The sequence below is a fragment of the Ostrea edulis genome, chromosome 1, assembly GCF_947568905.1.
Source record: "Ostrea edulis chromosome 1, xbOstEdul1.1, whole genome shotgun sequence".
Taxonomy (NCBI): domain Eukaryota; kingdom Metazoa; phylum Mollusca; class Bivalvia; order Ostreida; family Ostreidae; genus Ostrea; species Ostrea edulis.
The window spans coordinates 82,321,431-82,344,018 of NC_079164.1; the positions used below are offsets into that span (position 1 = coordinate 82,321,431).

Below are 22,588 nucleotides of genomic sequence, written 5' to 3' on the forward strand. Positions count from 1 at the left end.
GTATTGCGCCTTTATATTATTGATTATCGTAAACCTTTTGACTCTGTAAACAAAATTATGTTATGACAAAACACACATTTATTGATGGCAAAATACTGATTGTTATCCAAAGCTTGTACAAGAAATACCAAGTTTTGTACATGTATTAGAGTTGGTTCTATTTGTTCAGGTTTATTCACTTTAGATATTGGAGTAAGACAGGGTGAAAACTTGTCCCTCTTGTTTTCCATATTTCTCAATGATCTGGTTGATTTTATGTCGCATCCATACAGCGTTCTCATTGATATTTGTAAAATTGCACATTTAGTGTCTGGTGATTCATAAATTGAAGTACATTCTAAGTTATACCCATTGTTATATGCTGACGACACTGTAATATTAGCTGAATCTGCAGAGAAACTACAATCTTCTTTGAATGCAATGTTTTTGTATTGTCAGACTTGGAATTTGAAGGTCAATGCACAGAAAACCAAAATTTTGTGTAAGAATTGTAATGTAGACAAAATCATATCTAATTTCAATGGTGAACAATTGTGTGTATTTTGTGAATTTCAATATTTAGGTGCTAGATTTTCTGGAAAGGGTTGTTTTAAATCTGACAAAGACAGACTTGTAAAAGAAGCAAGGAGAGCATATGTTATATGTATTACGCAAATTTAGAAAATTATATACTACTACAATTGTTTGATTCAATGATTGCATGCTCCCATCTTAGTTTATGGGGCAGAAATGTGGGGTTATTAAGATAATAATATCATTGAAAGATTGAATCTTCAATTTTGTAAATATATACTGAAATTAAAAACTGTACACCGACGTGTATGATACCGAAGTCTATTCCTATTAGTGCAAGAATGATTGGGTTTTTTTTGTTGTTTTTTTTGAGAACGCATTATAAATGGTAAACATGAAAAGATCTATTATACTTTGTACCGCATTTTATATAAGTTAGATAAAGGAAATGCGTAAAACTCAGAATGGTTAAACTGTATATAAAATATATCTTAACTAGGACTGGTAATACCCAGATTTGGAATGATCAACATGTAGTTGTTTTAATTTTCATTTATGTAAAAAGTTTAAACGGTCATTTTACAACTCTTTTGTTGAAACCTGGAAAGATACTCTATAACTCGTCTAGATGTTCTATTCATAGGATGTACAAGACGACTTTTGATTTTGAAAATTATTTAACTATATGGGCCTACTGCCACAGGGTTTATTGTATAACTTTTGTCGCTTTAGATGTAGTACTTAGCCATAAATTTCTCATTGAAACTGACAGGTTTTTAAGTATTGATAGGTCTGAACGAATATGTACTCTTTGTAACAAACAAGAATTAGGTGATGAATTCCATTATCTGTTTAATTGTACTTATTTTATTCCAGAAAGGTGTAGATTCTTGCTACACAAAACAAAAAACCAACAAAAAATGCTTCACTGTCCAAATACTTAGTTGTATCTTCGTTCCACACTTTTAGGAAATTTCCAGCTGGTTTGTCGTATTTACCCAAGTATCTTATATGATTCGATCATACCCCCCTTATACGTCTGAGTGTTGGAAGATTTACCCATCCACCCCCGCAGTCGCTCGGGGTATGATAAATTTGCAAATCATGGAATTTTCTTGTTGCTCTTTGAATGCCTTCGAGTTGCTCCGACAATGTGCTTAAATTTGAACGGGGTCCACACAGATTGAACTGGTACAATCTAAGTGAGTTCTTTCTAAGAATTTGTATGGTGGAAGAAAGGTATAGAGTCCAATTGTTTGGGTTCTTTAAACGTTCGACAAAAGATGCAGAACTTAGGGCTGGCCTTCTTTACCTTTTCACTAACATGCTTATTGAAACTCAAATGAGATCTACATCTTCTTCTGATACAATGTCAAGGTTGTTTTCTCTCTCTCTCTCTCTCTCTCTCTCTCTCTCTCTCTCTCTCTCTCTCTCTCCGATGAAACCTGTTTAGTGAGGACGTTCTCACAATGTCTAGAAGAGAATTTTGTCCTCACAACTTCTTTCAAATGGTTAAAAATTGTCCTCATTATATACTCTCTCTCTCTCTCTCTCTCTCTCTCTCTCTCTCTCTCCCGATGAAACCTGTTTAGTGAGGACGTTCTCACAATGTCTAGAAGAGAATTTTGTCCTCACAACTTCTTTCAAATGGTTAAAAATTGTCCTCATTATATAATCTCTCTCTCTCTCTCTCTCTCTCTCTCTCTCTCTCTCTCTCTCTCTCTTGTTTGTTGCTTTGTCACTTTGTAAATGTGTCTGTTTCGGACTAGATGTATCCTAAACTTTGCTTCTTTGCGAGCCAAAATTAGTTGAATAAAGTGCCCCCCCCCCCCCCCGCGAGAGAGAGAGAGAGAGAGAGAGAGAGAGAGAGAGAGAGAGAGAGAGTACTCTCCTTACAGTGGAAAAAGTAAGGGTACTTGGGGATTTTGTGTAAAGTCGGGCTTGGAAATTCGAAAATTGATATACGTAGGAAGTGACCGTGACCTAATAAACGAGTCATATCACAGGTATGTTGATATTTGCAATTAAGGTGTATAACCCAATTTTTTTTAATATGCGTTTTGCTATTTAGTAACAATGTTTTTAGTAAGTGTTTTGTTAGTGAATTTAATTTCTAAAATCATTTTCTTTAAATCTGCATAGTACTTACACACACCTTGTATTCAAATTTCAGAGCCGCCATTTTTTTCACCTGTGTAAGGTAAGCTTGAATTACTTGTCTTATATGTGTTGATTTTCTTGGTTTGTGATTACATGGAATTTAAAAAATATAGTTTACTTAGATTTTATAAATACTCTTTCATTTTCTGTGTTGACAATTTTTCCAAGCTGAATGGGACCTCGAGAATAGATCTATGAATCATTTTTTATTGTTTTCACTTCCGCTATTTTGTTTACACTTAGAAAAAAGAGATAAGTCTGAAATTTTTATATTTAATTCACTTGATTGACTCAGTCATAATATTTTGGCATCCGTAAAAGACCATCGTACGATTGTTGCATTTTATGCCCAGACTTCAAATGTAAATTTAATATGTACCTGTGTTATTGGCAAGTCAGTCTAAGTGAGTTTCCAGGTAAAATAAATCTAGTCTGGCAATAAATACTATAATGACACTGTCTATACAATGCTAATAACAGGAGTATATATATATAGAGAGAGAGAGATGGTGTTTCAAACATTTTCATACCAACACAGACACACACACACCAATATAATTTATGTCAGTTGAGTTTTTGAAACAATGTCTCTCTATTTGTGTATACACCTGTTGTTAGAATCTCTAATTATTAGTTTTTGGCTATTCTCTACCTTCATAAAAGACATATTCATTCTGACAGCCCCCAAAAGATCCAAGCCCCGCTTTTTTTCTGATCAGTTTCCCAAAGAAACTCTTTCCCAGGAAATTATCACAATGCTAATGTAATTCATTAGCATATCGATGCTAACAACAGGAGTATTATCTAGAGGTGCGCGGTATTACCGGTATACCGGTGTACCGGTATTTTTCTGGTACCGGTATGTACCGCGGTACACGAGGCGAAATACCGGTATATTCAAGTCTGATAACTCTTAACAAAAATAGAAAATTGAAACAAGAAAAAATAATTAAAGAAATTTGTGTACGCAGTGACTCACTTTATTTACATCGTTCCCTCGTTGTGATGCAATGAAAGGTAAGTCTAATAACTGTACACAATCGGTAAAACATACGAAGTATAAATTGCGATGATTTGATTATTAATGATATGAAAACAAATCAAAATTAAAGAAAAAAATAATAGAAAACATTTCATTAAGTTATTATTTTAATATATAAGGTAGATTATAAAAATTGTTTTTATGTTGTTTGGTTTATGCTGGTCGAATACCATTTCCGCCTCTTAGGCAAACCCCAAGTATAAAATAAAATGGCAGATGCAGACTTGTGCGTTCGAAACCACCGTTCGTCCGTTCGTCGCGCGAGTACAAATTCCTGTCGATTCTGAACGCCGAGTTAATGGGTTTGAGGTGCAAGAATGTAGGAATTGTGGTCGAAGAACAAGAACACGTTCGTGCGCACATGTTCTCGTTATTCTCTTTAGAGAAGTGGACAGGCGTATTCTACATGTAGAAGTTCTCGTCATTCGCGACTCTAAGAACTTCTAGACTTTGAGATCGTGTCAAATAAAATCCACAGGTTTCCCCCTATTAATTATTTTAATAGTCGTTCCAGTCAGTAGTCTAGTCACAGTCGATTCTAGTCATGATACAGAAACACTGCTATATTGTATGTACGGTATACTTTTATGTTTGGATTAAACTTTTGTTCTGTTAACTGGTTTAAGATTTAAATAAGATATTTTCCTTATCATTTATATTTGAATAAATTAAATGCAATTTACAATCAATAAACTAATAACAGCTCATTATATACAATAAATCACAACTAAAATCCACTAAAACTGAATCATACAATTAAAAGATTAAATCTGCGGTATACCGTGGTATGTACTGCGGTATTTTGCAAATACCACGGTACACTGCGGTACCTTTATTTTCTGCGGTACCCAACTCTAGTATTATCATAGAGAGGCTATGTTTACCCACCCAATATGATTTGTATAAGCTGCATGAGTTTTTGAAACATTGTTTCTGTATATATACTACTGTTTTGGCCATTCTCTAGTTTCATAAAATATTAATGAAATTTTCTGAATAGCCCACCAAAGAAACCTTTTCCCAGGAATACTTCCCTTTGTGGAGTTTATATACATGTACATCATTTATGAAACATTGTTTCTCTCTATATATATATTCCTGTTGTTGGCATGGCACTGCTAATCATTATTAGCATCGCTATGCTAACATCAGGAGTATATATACAGAGAGATGATATTTCAAACATTTGAATACTGACACCTGGCACCCTATATAATTCATACAAGTTGAGTTTTTGAAACATCGTCTCTCTCTGTATATACGCCTGTTATTTGCATTGCGATGCTAATTAGTTTTGCTTTTGAAGATCTCCAGAACTATGAATGTGATATTTTAATCATTGTCCTTAAATGTTTGAAGTGGGAATATATATCAAATTTATGAGGATCTAAGCTATTTTGCTATACTTACAATTGCATGGCATGTAAATTAAAAAATATAGATTAAACTTAATATGTTTTATTTCATAATGTATCATCAGATTAATAGTATAAGGAAATAATATTGTCAAGATGCTGATGGAAATCTTGATTTTTGGGGGGGGAGTATTTTATTTATTTTTGTTTCATACAAACAAACATTGAAGTCAGTATAAATAGCATTTTTTTAAACACACACACTTCACTCTCTCTCACTCTCTACATCTAAACACTTTCAAAGAGTGTACATACAGCACACACAAAAAGGACTGATTTAGTTAAGTGGTTACTTGCATTTTTTAAAACAAAGTCCATATACTATATGAGAAGAAAGAAATAATAGCCGAATTAATCAATAAATGAAATACTAGTAACAGCTAGCTACTCAATCAAAAATATTTTGAAACCAGGGATTGAAATTAACTTTTTTCATTACTAGCAAATTTTAGCTAGTGGATTATTTTCCAACTAGCAAAATTGAGCTTTCACTAGCATTTTCCAATCGATTGCTGTTTTACAGGAATTTAAGAAAACAAGCATGTCTCTGTATCAAAATATAGGGAAAATCTTCTTTAAAGTGCAATAATAAAAATAAGATCGAAAATTCTTTCATTTAAAATTTAATGAATTATCAGACAACATACATGGTGTACTCATTGTCCAGAGATCTACTACCTATTTACAATATCATGTGGTTTGAAATCTTGAAGACTGTTTGCGCCATTTCAAACTGTATCTTCAAAACTTTTGGAAGTTTCATCTAAAAAATTCTAGTTGAAAAAAACCCCCGCAAGCTCAAAGTGTTTGACTATAGAGTATAGAAGGACACTGCGTGAAACAGTGACACTAACACTGTCATGTGTTGTTTCATGTAGACACGGACAAAATCAACATGCTTGCTATTTAAATCAGACGTCACTGAGACGCCCGAAGTGTGCTTGAAGTAGGACTTACTGAGATGACCTTGGCCTTAGTTATTTATTCGATCCACGTTTTCTTTTTCAATACTTGTATATTTATTCTGTAAAGCGTTTTTTTGCACAAGACAAAATTATTGTAAATTTCAAAATACGGCCTTTAAACCGAGGAAATCTGGAAAAAGGATCGGTTTTGGGGTTTTTTTTCACTCGCAAAAAGTTACGACCACTTGTGATTTTTTACTCACAGTTTCAATATTTTACTCGCATTTAGTGAGTATTTCCCCTTAATTTTGTTGCCTGGAAACAATGACCACTGCTTTCACTGCTCTTCAAAACTATTCAATCTAAAATTTGATGGAAATCTAAATTGGCTTGACACCCCCCACCCCCTTATCCTCCTTAATGTTGAATACCCTCCGAAGCCCCTGGATGGTATGATATATGACAGAAATTTTAGAAGTTTTTCTCTTTCCCAACTCGGAAAAGGGACCCCAAAGTACTGGCAAGCTTGATCGACTTTGCTGTGTCAGAAAGCTCACAATCGCACGACCCACCAGGAACACCACATGGTCAACTCTCATCAAAGTTGAATGACACAATAAATCTGTAGGTTCTTGAAATATTCATGTTTCAATATAGGGAATAATAATGTCTGCAATTCTTAGACTAGGATTTCATGACAGTTTGCCCCTTCCCCCCAGGTCGTTGGCTGGTATTACCTATATCCTTAAAGTTCACATCAACTCACCAGTTCTAGCTTGTGAACTGAGGTACATGTATCACCTGTTTCTGGAAATTTTATTAAAGCTCTTGTAAATATAGAATATAAAAATCTGTCATGGTTTTAATTTCTTCCACTTGTCAATGAATGGCCTTGCAAGAAACTGGAAAGATTGGGTATACATAAAAAGGCCCAAAAATTTCTCTTTTTATAAATGGGTCTTGAATCAAGCTTCATCTGTGTTTTGATTAAGTTAAATATATGCCAAGTAAACTATCTCAACTTAAATTAAAGTTATTTCTTATTTGATAGCATTATTTCATCATGAATAAGAGTTTTTCCCACCTTTTTTTCTAAAAGAGCTTGATATTTCATCCAGATCATTGCTTTAAGCATAGGGAAAGATGTGCCCATCTGCCAAGCAAAATGAAATTAATATATATTGCTTATACGTTATTAATACCTACCTACCTATCCTCTTCGCTCCAGTCGGAGCATAAGGTCAAATTGCTTATTAATAGAAGATGAAAAATGTATTTGAATATGAATTTGCTCAATGCATGAGCTGTATGTTTTCTGAAAGGAAAACCCCCTGAATTTATGATTATTTTTTTATCATTGATTTTGGCATTTTTGGCAACTTCACATTCCTGTCATACAACACAAAGCAGGTTTGGATCAAATTAAAATCAAATTTGGATTTGCTTATATATTCCTTATTTGAATGCCATATTTTGGGACTCCTACTGAAATAATCTATTTTCTGGGCCAGATGACTGTAGAAACTTTGCCTAATTCTTCATAGGACTATCAAAATGTAAAGGCTTGTATAAAATGCGGTAAATATGGTGTTCCAGCAGAAAGTCAGCTATTGAGTTACATTTAATTGTTTGAATTCTGAAGTCAAGTTTTGTAGGAAAAAAATATGATATACAAAATGATTTTTTAGTTAAGATCTGTTTAATTAATTGATATATGTTTTTGCAGTCCATGATTATGATTGTTTGAGATTATCTGTAGATTTTAGGCCACACAGATGCAGTCCTAGAAATGTGGCTGTTAGCAATAACCATGGCTGTCCTGTGGACGTCTGTCAACACACAGGACAGGAAAACCATCATAGAGAACACCAGTGGGTACAAAATGGAGAGGGCACCGTACGTAAAATTATCATTCCTTACATGTTGCATCATTTTGATAAAAGATACAGAGAAATGAAATTTGCAATTTGAAATGAAATAAGTATTAGAAAACTAAAGTGAGGCTTTGATGCTTGATTTTGTTTGTCTAGTCGTGATTTTCAAATAATATTTAGAGTTTCCTATTTTACAGAATTTATATGGTCATGACACCAAATGTCGTAAGACCTAATGAAGTTATCCAGGTATTTGCAACAATATTAAGAATGAATGATTATCCCTACCTTGATGTGAAAGTATCAATAGTACAGGACAAGGTGGCTTATGCAGAAATTACAACAAAGTTTGAGAGGCCCGGCAGTCGGCTCATGCAGATGAAGGTTGGTACTGGTTTTAACCTGTAAAATGGATCTATCAAAATGTTATCATGTAGAATTAATTTATTTCATTAGATCAACTGGATAATGCGCTATAAATAACATTTTGACAGGCCATCATAATGTGTGGTTTTGCGAATCTATTGAAGAAAATTCATATGATAAATGTATATATGACATCCTGTTCATATGTGTAAACCCAAATAAGGCCACACCAATTTGTGAAATAGTTATTCGAATTTTCAAACAAAAAAAGTGAGGTGAGAGGGCGAAATTATTTTATTAATATTATTTTTCATTTTGGAGGTAAAAATTATGAAGCGAGCGAATACAAGAAATATAGATATTTTTAATTGAATTAAGTGTGATTTTAAAAAGCGAGCGCTTAAAAACAAAGATATAAAATCATCAGATATCATTTGTTTACCTTATGAACTTAATATTTTTCAACTTTGTTGATATAGTTTACAATAATTAAGAAGTATTTCAGGTTTCAAATACTTTATTTTCTTCATATCTAATGCATGTACTTTGCAACTTTAACTGATAAGGTCTTTTTGAACAATTTCATTTTAGTTTCATTTCTACACTTTTTCAATTCAGATCTATTGATATTGTTAGGGACATGTCCGCTTTTGAAATCTCCATTGCATTGCTTTTAGCATTTTCTTGAATTTTGATAGAACACACATAATCAAAAAGCATCAAACCTATTGTGAATTTTTCGTTAACTGTCTGTCCGGTTTAGAATAGTTCTCAGTACCTCTTGCTTGTCGTAATCTTGAGGCGAATAAATGGGACTGTGCTTCGGATGAGATCGCCAAGACTAAGACTCGTGACACAGCAGGTGTGACACGATAGAGATCCCTCTTTGCTCAAAGGCCGTAAGTGCCGAGCATGTGCCTAAATTTTACAGCCCTTCACCAGCAATGGTGACGTCTCTATATGAGTGAAATATTCTCAAGAGAGACTTTAAACTATATATAACAATCAATCAATCGTACGCTGACGATGTTCTCTAAATAGTGACATCGAATAGTGCTTCAAAAGTTTCATCGGCTTCCAGTTCGATTGCAGTATATAAGGAACAACTTCAAATCCAGTGTTATGAAGTATCGTACATATTAAGATAGACATAATGTATAACGTAGAACACTGTATTACACTGTTAGGAAATTTCTCAAGAGCCTGCGCTTCTGTCATTTGTCAGTCAAGTGCATCTAGGTCGTCTGTGTGCTTGTTGAAAAAAGTCAAAAATATTTTATGCAGATATTTTTGGACACGTGGGCGGATATTATTATTTAATAATATTATAATTTGGATTTATTACAATTAGAAGCAGCGAATCTGGCGAACTAGATTACAAATTGGCATGGCCTAATTCAAAACATGTTTCTACAAACTTAGTTGACCCCATTCTGGTATAAATATGTACAGGGCGCACAGTTCTGATTTTTATGTATATGAAAGTCCAAAATCAGAAGTATGGTGTCTGTTATTGTAGTCTAAGCAATAAAAATATGTACAAAAATGTTTTAAAACAGAGAAGTGTATGAGCACATGGGAAACACAAGATAATTATTGATTACATATGTATTTAATATTTCCATAGATGCCTTCAAACTCGCAGAAAGGTCACTATCGACTCCGAGTGGAGGGCAAAGTGGGGGATTCAGGCAATGTGTTCTTCAATGAAAGTGACATTGGGTTTGATTCCAAGCAAGCGTCTGTGTTTATACAACTTAGTAAACCAATCTACAGACAGGGACAGAACGGTAAGCACAGAAACAATGGAAGGCTTTACTCGCAGATTTATTACTGTTACTGAGATGCAGGAACCTCAGATTTAAAAAAAAAAATCATGCTTCATGCCAAGAATTATCTGTATCATGCATTTATTTAAGTCTCAAAATGAATGTTTCACTTGCTGTTTTTTTTTTTCCTAGTGTCATTCCGAGTTCTCCCCATTAAGCAGAACATGATGCCAAAGTATGGCAGTATGACTATATATGTCAAGGTTGGTTTTATGTTCATTCATAAAAAGGGGAATTTTTGAGATGTCATTTTGAGGAACCTGGTATATATACATAAACAATACTTTTACTCTATTCTGACAGGACCCCACAGGTTACCCAGTGAGAAGGTGGTTGGCCGTACAAACTAATGCTGGAGGTTTGTGTTTTGGTCGTCAATAAATTTTGTGTTTTACTGTAACATTTGGATAATTTCATAGCATAGATTTAAATTGTTAAACCTTTTACAAATCAGTATGATTTTGGCACATATATATCGTTTGTGTCCATGTTTTACTTTGTTCTTACAGGTATCGTCAGTCAGAGTTTCATGCTCTCGGATCAGCCAAATTATGGGAACTGGTCCATACAAGTTGATGGATATGTAAGTTCATAATTTCTAACAGCCATATCATTAGTATTTGGTATCCAAAGAATTTTATGGAAATGGAGGTATTGGAAATTTTTTGATATTGTGAAAATGAATATATGTACATGATACTGCTCTGAGACTGGAAGTTTTTACTTTGAAATCTGTTTCTACATGTGTAAATTGATATCTTATCTTTTAACAGGGCTTTACATATTACAAGTATTTTCAAGTAGAAGAATTTTGTAAGTGATTTTTGCAGTTGTATGTTACAGTGAATAAATTTCATTGAAGGATTTGGTTTAATTTTCCCAGTTCTTAAATTTTTTCCTGTAAGAAAAGAAAATGTATAATTCATTATAGAAATTATGAGTCATTTTTTTTTTTATAAAACATTAATTTTGCAGAAATGTTTAGAATAAAATCAGGATCCATTTTGTCTGGAGATACTGAGTTTTTAATGCTTCAATTTTACAGGGGATCCTAGATTTGATGTCAACGTAACTGTGAAATCGTACATGATGGAAAATGTCAAAACTGTGGGCGGAATCATTATGGCCAAGTAGGAAAGATTACTCTAGTCATTGCTGTAGCCTAAAATATAACAGCTCTGAATCATTGTATTATTTGATTATATAATTATTTACATTCGTCAAATTGATATTGTAAAAAAGTTTTAATTAGAGAAAATGCAATGTACCAGAGAATTTAATTGAGAAATGCAAGTGTCATCCATTGCTCACACTTGATTGAGATGTGTAATTTTCAGCATGACAACTGGTAAACCAATAGAAGGAAATGCATCAGTTCTACTGACTGTGACGGAACCGACCCCACAGCAGACCGATGTCTTCGGTAACAACAACAATGTATTTGTGAATAACTTTGTTCCCAGGACCTTTACCATACAGAAAGCATTTGGATATGTAAGTGGAATAGTGAGAGAGAAAACTGAACTAAGAAATAATTTAATAGTATTGGAAGGATTTTGAATGGGTCATTTTTTATTTTAAGAGATATCTTTATAACCAGATAATTCAAGAATTCTTTATGAATTATGAAATTGTATATGATTCATTTTATTATGGTATCTGTAATCTATGATAGATATTGATGGAGGTTTGTATTTAGTGTTTTTTATAAGTCATCAAAATTATAGGTGAATGGGCCGATCAACTTTGACTTTAATATGGATGAAATAAGGACAAGGTTGCGCAGTGAGTTTGGACTGTACAATGGATACGATGGTGTGGAACTGCGTTTCAATGCCACTGTGTATGACTGGTTCTTCAGAATGACGAGGTCGGGATATGCAAGCACAATATTATTTAAATCAGGGGTCAAGCTGCAGTGGGTGGGGGACCGAGTTCGTACATTTAAACCAGACAGTGTTCTGACCGTTCAGGTAGGTTTTTTATGTGTTGGTGTAATGATATGTAGGTTTGTAATATTTTTTTCGTGACTTGAAATTGTGAAGAAAAAATTGCATTATATGTATGTTATGCTGATAAACTACCTACATTTTAAAATGTTGAAAAATTATTGATCCAATTGAAATAAGAAGCTATTTTCTGATGATGGTTGAAGAAAAATACAATCTAATTAAAATTAGATGTTAGATCTGCTCGCGAACTCGCTGTGTGATTGAGAAAAATATAGAGATGAACCTGACTTTTTGAAAAATAATATAAATTTTGCCGTATTTCAGGTTGCTGTTATGAAATATGATGGCACCCCTGTTTCCAGCAGCAGCAAAGTGAGGCTGTCTTTGAGTCCCACGTACGTAACGTCAGGTTCTTTTCCTTACTCAGCCTCCGCCAAATCCCCCAGCGGAGGAATTGCTGAATTCCAGATCACAATGGATAATGCTCTAAAGAGTTTAACGATTCAAGTAAGTTACATTTCTAATGCATTTACGTGTATCAAAAGGAGCTAACTTGCAGTGTTGGAATACTAGATGTACTTATTTTCATGGGATCAAAATTTCATTGATTTCAGTTTTGACTTGTACGAAATTCTGCAAATTTGTACACCGGCATGAAACCTAACACTTTGCATTTAATAAGGAAAGGGGGGGGGGGGAATATGCATTCCTGGATGTTTGAATTCAGTGACATGATAAGCATTATCTGTAGATCCCAAGAGTTGATGTTTTAATTTCTTTACTGGTAAAGTAGTTCATTTATTGTGGAGTAATAATAGTTATTTTTACATTGGCTGCATAATGTTTTCTTGAAAATACAGAGTCTTTATCAGACCAGCCCTGTGTAAATTCAGGCCAACATTGGTTCTCTTTTCTCACTATGTATATATTGAAATCATTTTGAGTCAGACATTGCACTAGTCCTTGTGACTCGGGGGCCCCAGTAACTGATGACTGCTTGGCATTACTGGTACATGGCCAAATGACAAAGAAAACACAAATGGAATATTTTAGTAGGCGCATATAATGTGCATTCTCATAAAAGTACTAATGAATTCAAGGAATTAAGGAATTTTCGAATGATGCTTAATGGTGTAGGTATAATGGATTTGTTATTAGTATGACAATAGAGTTCACTTTGTTTGATATATCCTCAATATGCTATGTGAAGTAGAAGTTTTCCAATGAAAAGAGTGAACATAAAGTATGCTGGTACAAAATTCTGCTTATTTCTTGTGACTGCAGACTTTGCGTAAATTTGTATTGCATGGAAAAGGTTTTGTCTACAGTACTTTCATAATTTAATCTTTATTGCTCAAAGGTATTATATACTATATTGAAATAGTGTTTAAAATTTTTAGGAGCATGTAAAGGTCAATATGTCTATTTGAACATATATTTGAAGTATCTGAGTACTTTAAACGTGGAAATTTCTGCAAATAGTTGATTTGCTGGATGAGCCTTACATTATGGTGTTATTTCTATGATTTGATTGTGCAATACAAACTATAATTCAACTGGTACACTGGGGAAATTCTTCATGGCAAATTCAGTGTGAAAAACCACAGCAAGTTATTTTCACATTTTCAGTACTGCAAGTTAAAGATGAAATTGATATCAAAGACTTTAGATACATGATTACCCAGTGAAGATGGGGAATTGATGAAAAGGTGTACCAAATCAAAATGTTTCTAACAAAAGTGCATGTCTGAGTTTTCTCTGCTTTCCAGGCCACTTGGGAGGGAGATGCCACCACCCCTATGATCGATATGATGGCCTATCGATTTTACTCACCAAGCAATAGATACATCACATTGTCAACATCTACAAAGAACCCCAAAGTCAATACGTACATGCTATTCCACGTCAAAACGAGCTTGTATGTTCCCAGGATTTATTACCAGGTCAGTACTGATACATAAAATAAAACGTTACAATGTAATGCTGTACTTTTTAGACGTTCTGACACGTTCATGGCAACCGAACCAAGGAAACCAGCTTTGTAGTATATGTACTACTTGTTAGGCCAATTAAAATTAATTGATAGATTATCATCCCCACCTGCCTCTCAAAAAAGGGGCCCACCTGTATTTTTTTTTATTTTCACAAAAATTACGATTTCAAACAAACTTGCTTCCCAGTGACATGAGTGAATGATTAAAATCACAGAATGTTGGTTTTATATCTTCTACCAAGGATTCTTTGAATGTTAATTTGATTAGCACTTTGTGTGATGCTTTTGTCATTAATTTTTTTTTCTTGGGAAATAAAAATTAGAAAAGTGAAATCCTTCCACCCACCCCATATTTTTTGTGACCTTGGATGATAATTTACTAATTAAGTTGAATTGGCCCTAGATAAATAAAATATTCAATAGATTTATACTCTGATTATCTCCTCTTTGATCTGAAACTTTTCAACTCAAAATTTTATGAGGTGACATCTAATTATAAGATTCATGAAAATGTATGTATACACACATGTAGGTTGTTGGAGGAGGCAATATTCTGGTGGGAGAGGAGCTGGAAATGATCTCGCGTAGGAAGTCCTTTGCTATAGCTCTTTCTCGAGACATGGTGCCCACAGCTCGAGTGGTAGTGTACTATCTATCAGGACAGCCGGAGGAAATTGTCGTTGATTCGTTAACTTTCTTCGTAGATGGTACTGGTAACAACAAGGTGTGTTGGTTGTATTCATTTTAGATTTCATTGACCTTTTATTTAAAGTCTTTGACCACTCTACTTTTAGGATGATATTTCTATGCTGAAATTCTTATTGTCTGATGAATGTACATATAATTGAAAGGATTGGATCATGTCCAAATTAATGATATGGAAATCACATACACTGTACATCCAGAAAATATCAAGAGAATGGGGGAATACTATACAATTAATGACTTCTTATTGGGTGTATTCTTGATTGCACGTACATGTATATGGACCTCAGGTCGGGTATTGGTTGGCCAAAGTCAACCCAATGTCTGACAAGGTCCATTTTGTCACAGGTAGACTGAAATAAGAAGTCAATGACTGATGATTGCTACATGTATATTAGAATTTCATTTATTTTTTTAATTATTTTTTTTTTGGTCTCACTATTTGATTTATTTCATAATTACCACAGAAAAAATTGTTTTGACAATCAGAGAAAACTAAATTTTTGTTTACCATACAATGAAGCTATGAAAAATGATATGTCTGATTTTCTATAAACTATGAATTACAATAATTCAGGATTCGAAAAATTAGTGTAAACATGAAAATTTCAGTTTTTAGGATTTGGAAAGTATTGTTGAACTAAAGATGCAAAAACAAACTTTTCCAGGTTGGAGCAACTGTAAATCGTGGAAAAGACTTTACACGAGATACAGTGGAAATCTTAGCCACGGCTGACAAAGGTGCTTACATAGCGTTCGCAGCTATCCCTCTGGATCTGTACAAACGAGGACTCAATGATGGGCTTAACCACTGGACAGTAAGTTTGGGTTTTTTTGGAGGGGGGGGGGGGGTTTGCTTTGATGAATTTGTACATAAAGATAGGATTTTAATTCTTGAAAATTCCTGAAACAGTTTATTTGAGATTTGAGCCTCTTTAAAATGCAAAGCAATAATCGGTAATCAAGTATGCATGATTTTTATTTTTCAAATCATTCTACATAATATGCAAAACAAAACAAAAAACCACAATGTCGATCTTCATTGTATTTATAACAAAAAGAAGCAAACATTCTGTTGAGTTACAAGTAGGTACATATGTAGATTAAGACAAAAGATTGATTTGAGAAATATGTATACATGTGAGCATTAGCAATAATAAAATCCCATCCCTGTATTTTTAGTAGATAATTGATGATAATCCCGTCCCTGTATTTTTAGTAGATAATTGATGATAATTTCGCTAAATATGTATAACTCTTTATTAATTTATTTTTTTTATAAATACTTGACGAGCTAAAGTAAACATCTATAATTCTTGGTATGTTTACTTCTCGTAGATAATCGACGAGCTAAATACCTATGATTCTGGACGAAAGAGTTGGCAGCACCTGTGGAGAATGAGTGAAGTAGAATACCAGTACAAATTCTACACTGCCAGTGGCCATGGCATTGATGCCAACACAACATTCAGGGTAAAAATAGCCATTATCAATATTGAAAATATTTTGCTCAGCAAAGAACTTTCAATAAACATGATAAAGATTTATGTGTGATTAACCTTGTAAAAATTTGTTTTCATCATGAGTATTTTGAATTAATAAATTTTTATTAAAGATGTCATAATAAGATTCAGTTTATCTATTTTCTGATGAGTATTATTTTGAATGAAAGTAAGGCTGTGCTATGTAAGGAGTTGACTCTAATTGAGTGGGTTTCCTTTACAGGATGCAGGGCTGTTGGTCATGTCTGATCTTACAGTCAATCGAGTCCCTGTAACTAGTAAGCAGCAATCACTTCTTAACAATTTTTATTCCCCAAAGATCTTTTTGTCCATCTGTTAAACCTTGGTGATACCTTTATATAAGACTTTACTTTTGGTGAGACCGAAATTTTGAGCTTAAAAGATGAAATTCAAGGGCAGTCATCATGTTTGCCACAATTAAACTTGGTCAAGTCAGTGACAATGTTTAACAAAACCAACTTGGGTTTTTTTTTTCTGGCCTTATGTTTTATATTTAAAAGTTTGCTTTTTTGATAATTACTCAAAGTGTACTTAAATGAGCGCTACTTTATGATATAAAAATTTTTCACCTGTGTCTCTTTGCTTGAAATGCATTTATTTTTTCAAATGTTCTAATTACACAGTCAGAAATGAGAAAACAATACTCACCTACATTATTTTCTGTTTGGTTATCTTTAAACTTATCTTTTACTACTATATCTTAATTTAGGCACTGAATTAAAATGCCTGGAAGACCCTGAGTATTTACCTTGTTTCACCGGAACATCATGTTACCACATCAATGACACCTGTAACATGATTAAAACATGTACACAAGATTGGGCCGATGAACAAAACTGTAAGTTATATCAATACACTTTAATAGGTGTGTTAATCCTTCATAATCACTTTATTTTATAATTAGCTGTGTTAATCCTTCATAATCACTTTATTTTATAATTAGCTGTGTTAATCCTTCATAATCACTTTATTTTATAATTAGCTGTGTTAATCCTTCATAATCACTGTATTTTATAATTAGCTGTGTTAATCCTTCATAATCACTTTATTTTATAATTAGCTGTGTTAATCCTTCATAATCACTTTATTTTATAATTAGCTGTGTTAATCCTTCATAATCACTGTATTTTATAATTAGCTGTGTTAATCCTTCATAATCACTGTATTTTATAATTAGCTGTGTTAATCCTTCATAATCACTGTATTTTATAATTAGCTGTGTTAATCCTTCATAATCACTGTATTTTATAATTAGCTGTGTTAATCCTTCATAATCACTTTATTTTATAATTAGCTGTGTTAATCCTTCATAATCACTTTATTTTATAATTAGCTGTGTTAATCCTTCATAATCACTTTATTTTATAATTAGCTGTGTTAATCCTTCATAATCACTGTATTTTATAATTAGCTGTGTTAATCCTTCATAATCACTTTATTTTATAATTAGCTGTGTTAATCCTTCATAATCACTTTATTTTATAATTAGCTGTGTTAATCCTTCATAATCACTTTATTTTATAATTAGCTGTGTTAATCCTTCATAATCACTTTATTTTATAATTAGCTGTGTTCATCCTTCATAATCACTGTATTTTATAATTAGCTGTGTTAATCCTTCATAATCACTGTATTTTATAATTAGCTGTGTTAATCCTTCATAATCACTTAATTTTATAATTAGCTGTGTTAATCCTTCATAATCACTTTATTTTATAATTAGCTGTGTTAATCCTTCATAATCACTTTATTTTATAATTAGCTGTGTTAATCCTTCATAATCACTTTATTTTATAATTAGCTGTGTTAATCCTTCATAATCACTTTATTTTATAATTAGCTGTGTTAATCCTTCATAATCACTTTATTTTATAATTAGCTGTGTTAATCCTTCATAATCACTGTATTTTATAATTAGCTGTGTTAATCCTTCATAATCACTTTATTTTATAATTAGCTGTGTTAATCCTTCATAATCACTTTATTTTATAATTAGCTGTGTTAATCCTTCATAATCACTGTATTTTATAATTAGCTGTGTTAATCCTTCATAATCACTTTATTTTATAATTAGCTGTGTTAATCCTTCATAATCACTTTATTTTATAATTAGCTGTGTTAATCCTTCATAATCACTTTATTTTATAATTAGCTGTGTTAATCCTTCATAATCACTGTATTTTATAATTAGCTGTGTTAATCCTTCATAATCACTGTATTTTATAATTAGCTGTGTTCATCCTTCATAATCACTGTATTTTATAATTAGCTGTGTTCATCCTTCATAATCACTTTATTTTATAATTAGCTGTGTTCATCCTTCATAATCACTTTATTTTATAATTAGCTGTGTTCATCCTTCATAATCACTTTATTTTATAATTAGCTGTGTTCATCCTTCATAATCACTGTATTTTATAATTAGCTGTGTTCATCCTTCATAATCACTGTATTTTATAATTAGCTGTGTTCATCCTTCATAATCACTGTATTTTATAATTAGCTGTGTTAATCCTTCATAATCACTTTATTTTATAATTAGCTGTGTTAATCCTTCATAATCACTGTATTTTATAATTAGCTGTGTTAATCCTTCATAATCACTGTATTTTATAATTAGCTGTGTTAATCCTTCATAATCACTGTATTTTATAATTAGCTGTGTTAATCCTTCATAATCACTTTATTTTATAATTAGCTGTGTTAATCCTTCATAATCACTTTATTTTATAATTAGCTGTGTTAATCCTTCATAATCACTTAATTTTATAATTAGCTGTGTTAATCCTTCATAATCACTTAATTTTATAATTAGCTGTGTTAATCCTTCATAATCACTTTATTTTATAATTAGCTGTGTTAATCCTTCATAATCACTGTATTTTATAATTAGCTGTGTTAATCCTTCATAATCACTGTATTTTATAATTAGCTGTGTTAATCCTTCATAATCACTGTATTTTATAATTAGCTGTGTTAATCCTTCATAATCACTGTATTTTATAATTAGCTGTGTTAATCCTTCATAATCACTTTATTTTATAATTAGCTGTGTTAATCCTTCATAATCACTTTATTTTCTACTTAAGTGTGTTTATCCTTCATAATCACTTTATTTTATAATTAGCTGTGTTAATCCTTCATAATCACTTTATTTTATAATTAGCTGTGTTAATCCTTCATAATCACTTTATTTTATAATTAGCTGTGTTCATCCTTCATAATCACTTAATTTTCTACTTAAGTGAGTTTATCCTTCATAATCACTTAATTTTATACTTATGTGTGTTCCTCCTTCATAATCAATTAATTTCAGAAAGATAAAATAAAAAAGATATTTTATGTTCAAGACATTTTATTAAGCACTACAATATACTATTTTCAGAGATATTGAAATAAATTCACTTTCTAAATACCTGTAACAGCAAGAAATTCATATTAGCCAGTATGCACTGCATTGTGTGTTACATATGAGCCTTTGCGGACAGGCTTGACTCTGAATTCTTTTCTGTATGTACACTTTAGGTCCTATGGAGGATCCACGTCACAATAACTTGACCCTGAACATGATCAACAGAGTCAGTCGGGTGCTGAGGTTTTATGAAGACAGTTCTTGGGCATGGAAAGAAACTTTTACAAAGTAAGAGCTGCAACTTTCTTAGAGTCTTTATTTGTCCACAGATAATGATAAATGATACTTTATATCACACCAGATACCACAGCAATAAATGAAATATTCAAATTCAAATGATTAATAAATGTTAATGTAGAATCCTAAACTAATAATTGTGTAAACAAGTGTATTCAAATATCTTGTTTGGGATGTATTGCTGAATGATTCCTTTTAGTGACTGGTGTACCTGTATAAATATCTTGTTTGGGATGTATTGCTGAATGATTCCTTTTAGTGACTGTTGTACCTGTATAAATATCTTGTTTCGGATATATTACTGAGTGATTCCTTTTTGTGACTGGTGTACCTGTATAAATGTTTTAATAACAGGCCTGATGGTGAAGTGGACTTCAGAGTAACGGTACCCAAATATCCTCTTACGTGGGTCATTCACGGAGCATCCATGAGTCGGGACACAGGTCTCGGGATCCAACCAAAGCCTATACAGGTAATTCACTGTAATTGTCATAATGTAGTGCTCTCCTGTCTCAACCATTTTATGATACCCTAAAGTTAGACTTAATGATGATAAAATACAGTTTCATGCTTCATTCATATTTTTTCTCAGATTATTAGTGAAAGTTAGAACATGTGCAGGATATACATTAAGGGCACTTGTTTCAAGAAGTATTGTCTGAAAATTTGAGGATTTTTTTCCTTTTCTAATTTCTTACGCAAGTTTTTTCTCTTTCCTGTGTAGTATGATGCGACTCGGTACATGTACATCATCGTGGAGTGTCCAGAGCACATCATCCGAGGAGAACAAGTGGGCGTGAGAGTCACGGTGTTTAACTACTGGTTCGGGGATGAGTTCATAGAGGCAAGTTCTCTTTACAAAAACAAATTTCCACAAAACAATGGATTGGTAACAGAATTCTCACCATGACAATGTTTGCTTGATGATTTCCTCGTGGCACGTCGTGTTAAACAAATTTGAAATCTTTCATTTATAATGTCAAAGTTTCAAATTTTTTTAATCAGAAATATTGAAAAGACCATATCCATTAAATTAAAATCAGGTATTCATTATTTTTTTTAATCAATAAAGCATTTTTCATCATGATTTGACAGTGTATGATTGTATGTGGTTTGCATCACAGACAGATTTACCCATGGCAAAAGTTATCTATCCTGATGTTTTGTTTATATGATTTCTTATTGCATTATTGATAATAATGGAACATCACTATGATCATATATATCATCATTCATTGTATACATTCATCAGAAATATTGATGGAAACAAAGTACATGTGTCTGCATTGAGAATTTTAATTTTTAACTACATGTAGGTGATTCCGACATTGTAGATCTGTAAATTTCACAAAAACCTTAGCAAATGATTCACATCGTATAATTATATGTCATCTATTTTGAGGAGTAAGCATAGACAAAACTGTAGGTCATCAGGATCATTTGATAAACCAGAGCATGTCTATCTCAAAAGCACTATCAGTTTTTTAAACACATGATATATTCCAGGTTCACAGAAAGGTCATAAAGTTAATGAAAATTCTGAATTTCTTAATTTTTTGGCCAAACATTTCAAATTTGGAGCATATATTGCTTTAGAAAGTATAGACACAATCTTGCCTACCTCTCAAACTTGCATATTTGCACACCATTACATTTTTTCATCTGAAAGTTTGGTTTAAGATTAGTGCCAACTGACGTAAGAAAATGTGTTCTCCATGTTTTCCAAAGCAAAATGTTTGTGAAATTTAAAAAGAAATTATGACATTTTCTGCTGAAACCCTAAATTAGCTCAAATCCCTTAAATTCATGATTATGATTGTATATTTCTAAACTAATGCATTATCTTCAAAAAGGTTTTTACTACATTTCAGTTTTAAGTCTACCTGGTATATGTATTTTGAAATTTTTAAAGTGAAACAGGGCCATCATTCTGCCTTGCTCTTTAAACAAATGAAGATATTCTAAAACTAATAGACAAAATATAATGATTCTGTAAACAAACATTTTTACCAGTGGTATCCATGTACATATTCCTGCTAAGTCCACAGTAACATAGAATCCACGTAATTTCATACTAGCAGACACAAAGTATGGAAACTATTTTTATGTAAACCATATGTAACTCAGCGAAATCACATACCCACAGAAAAATTAAAAAATTTAATCCATGACATTAATACTCCATATCATTGAATACATCTGCAGTAAGTAACTTCTCTTGGACCCCATAAAAATTCAAAGCTTTTAAGAAAAACAAAATTTTATATTTGAATTTGCAAAAAAGATCATGTCCAGAACAGTTAAATTTCTCATAATTTGTCTCTAACATTTACAGTTATTTATAGTAAATAGCATCTTAAGTCTTGTCAAACATTCTGGTAAATTATAACATATGTACCATATGTGCATGGGTTTTTTTTACATGGAGGTTGTGAAACAAAAATACTCTTTCTTACTTACAGTTGTAACATTTGATGCCAACTTTAACTATAGTGGACAATAGTTTTAGAAAAATTTACAGTGAATTGAAAAATTTGAAAGTGTTCATTTTTGTCTCCAGTAGAACAGAATCGCAGCAAGAAAAAGTTTTTAAAACTGGGAATTAGTTGTAGCTTACAAAAGTAATAGTTATTGTAAATTTGTGTGCTATTTCAAACTCACT

The 22,588-nt window shown here is 32.3% G+C and overlaps 1 protein-coding gene across 2 annotated transcripts in view; it reads left to right on the forward strand.

Moving 5' to 3' along the window:
- The first annotated feature begins 2,462 nt into the window (after positions 1-2,462).
- LOC125678644 (CD109 antigen-like) overlaps positions 2,463-22,588 on the forward strand; it is a 28,274-nt gene continuing 8,148 nt past the window's right edge. Inside the window, exons 1-22 of one of the 2 annotated variants that reach the window (XM_048917244.2) lie at positions 2,463-2,519; positions 2,687-2,713; positions 7,795-7,931; positions 8,107-8,293; positions 9,903-10,065; positions 10,237-10,307; positions 10,408-10,462; positions 10,614-10,687; positions 10,878-10,917; positions 11,150-11,234; positions 11,442-11,598; positions 11,832-12,077; positions 12,381-12,563; positions 13,826-13,999; positions 14,582-14,773; positions 15,423-15,572; positions 16,093-16,227; positions 16,480-16,534; positions 16,987-17,115; positions 19,803-19,917; positions 20,281-20,398; positions 20,651-20,770. In XM_048917244.2, coding sequence (XP_048773201.1) covers positions 7,825-7,931; positions 8,107-8,293; positions 9,903-10,065; positions 10,237-10,307; positions 10,408-10,462; positions 10,614-10,687; positions 10,878-10,917; positions 11,150-11,234; positions 11,442-11,598; positions 11,832-12,077; positions 12,381-12,563; positions 13,826-13,999; positions 14,582-14,773; positions 15,423-15,572; positions 16,093-16,227; positions 16,480-16,534; positions 16,987-17,115; positions 19,803-19,917; positions 20,281-20,398; positions 20,651-20,770 — 2,556 coding nt within the window. In that variant the 5' untranslated portion in view covers positions 2,463-2,519; positions 2,687-2,713; positions 7,795-7,824. The remainder of the gene's footprint in view (positions 2,520-2,686; positions 2,714-7,794; positions 7,932-8,106; positions 8,294-9,902; positions 10,066-10,236; positions 10,308-10,407; positions 10,463-10,613; positions 10,688-10,877; positions 10,918-11,149; positions 11,235-11,441; positions 11,599-11,831; positions 12,078-12,380; positions 12,564-13,825; positions 14,000-14,581; positions 14,774-15,422; positions 15,573-16,092; positions 16,228-16,479; positions 16,535-16,986; positions 17,116-19,802; positions 19,918-20,280; positions 20,399-20,650; positions 20,771-22,588) is intronic. The other variant, XM_056163023.1, reaches the window with a different exon arrangement.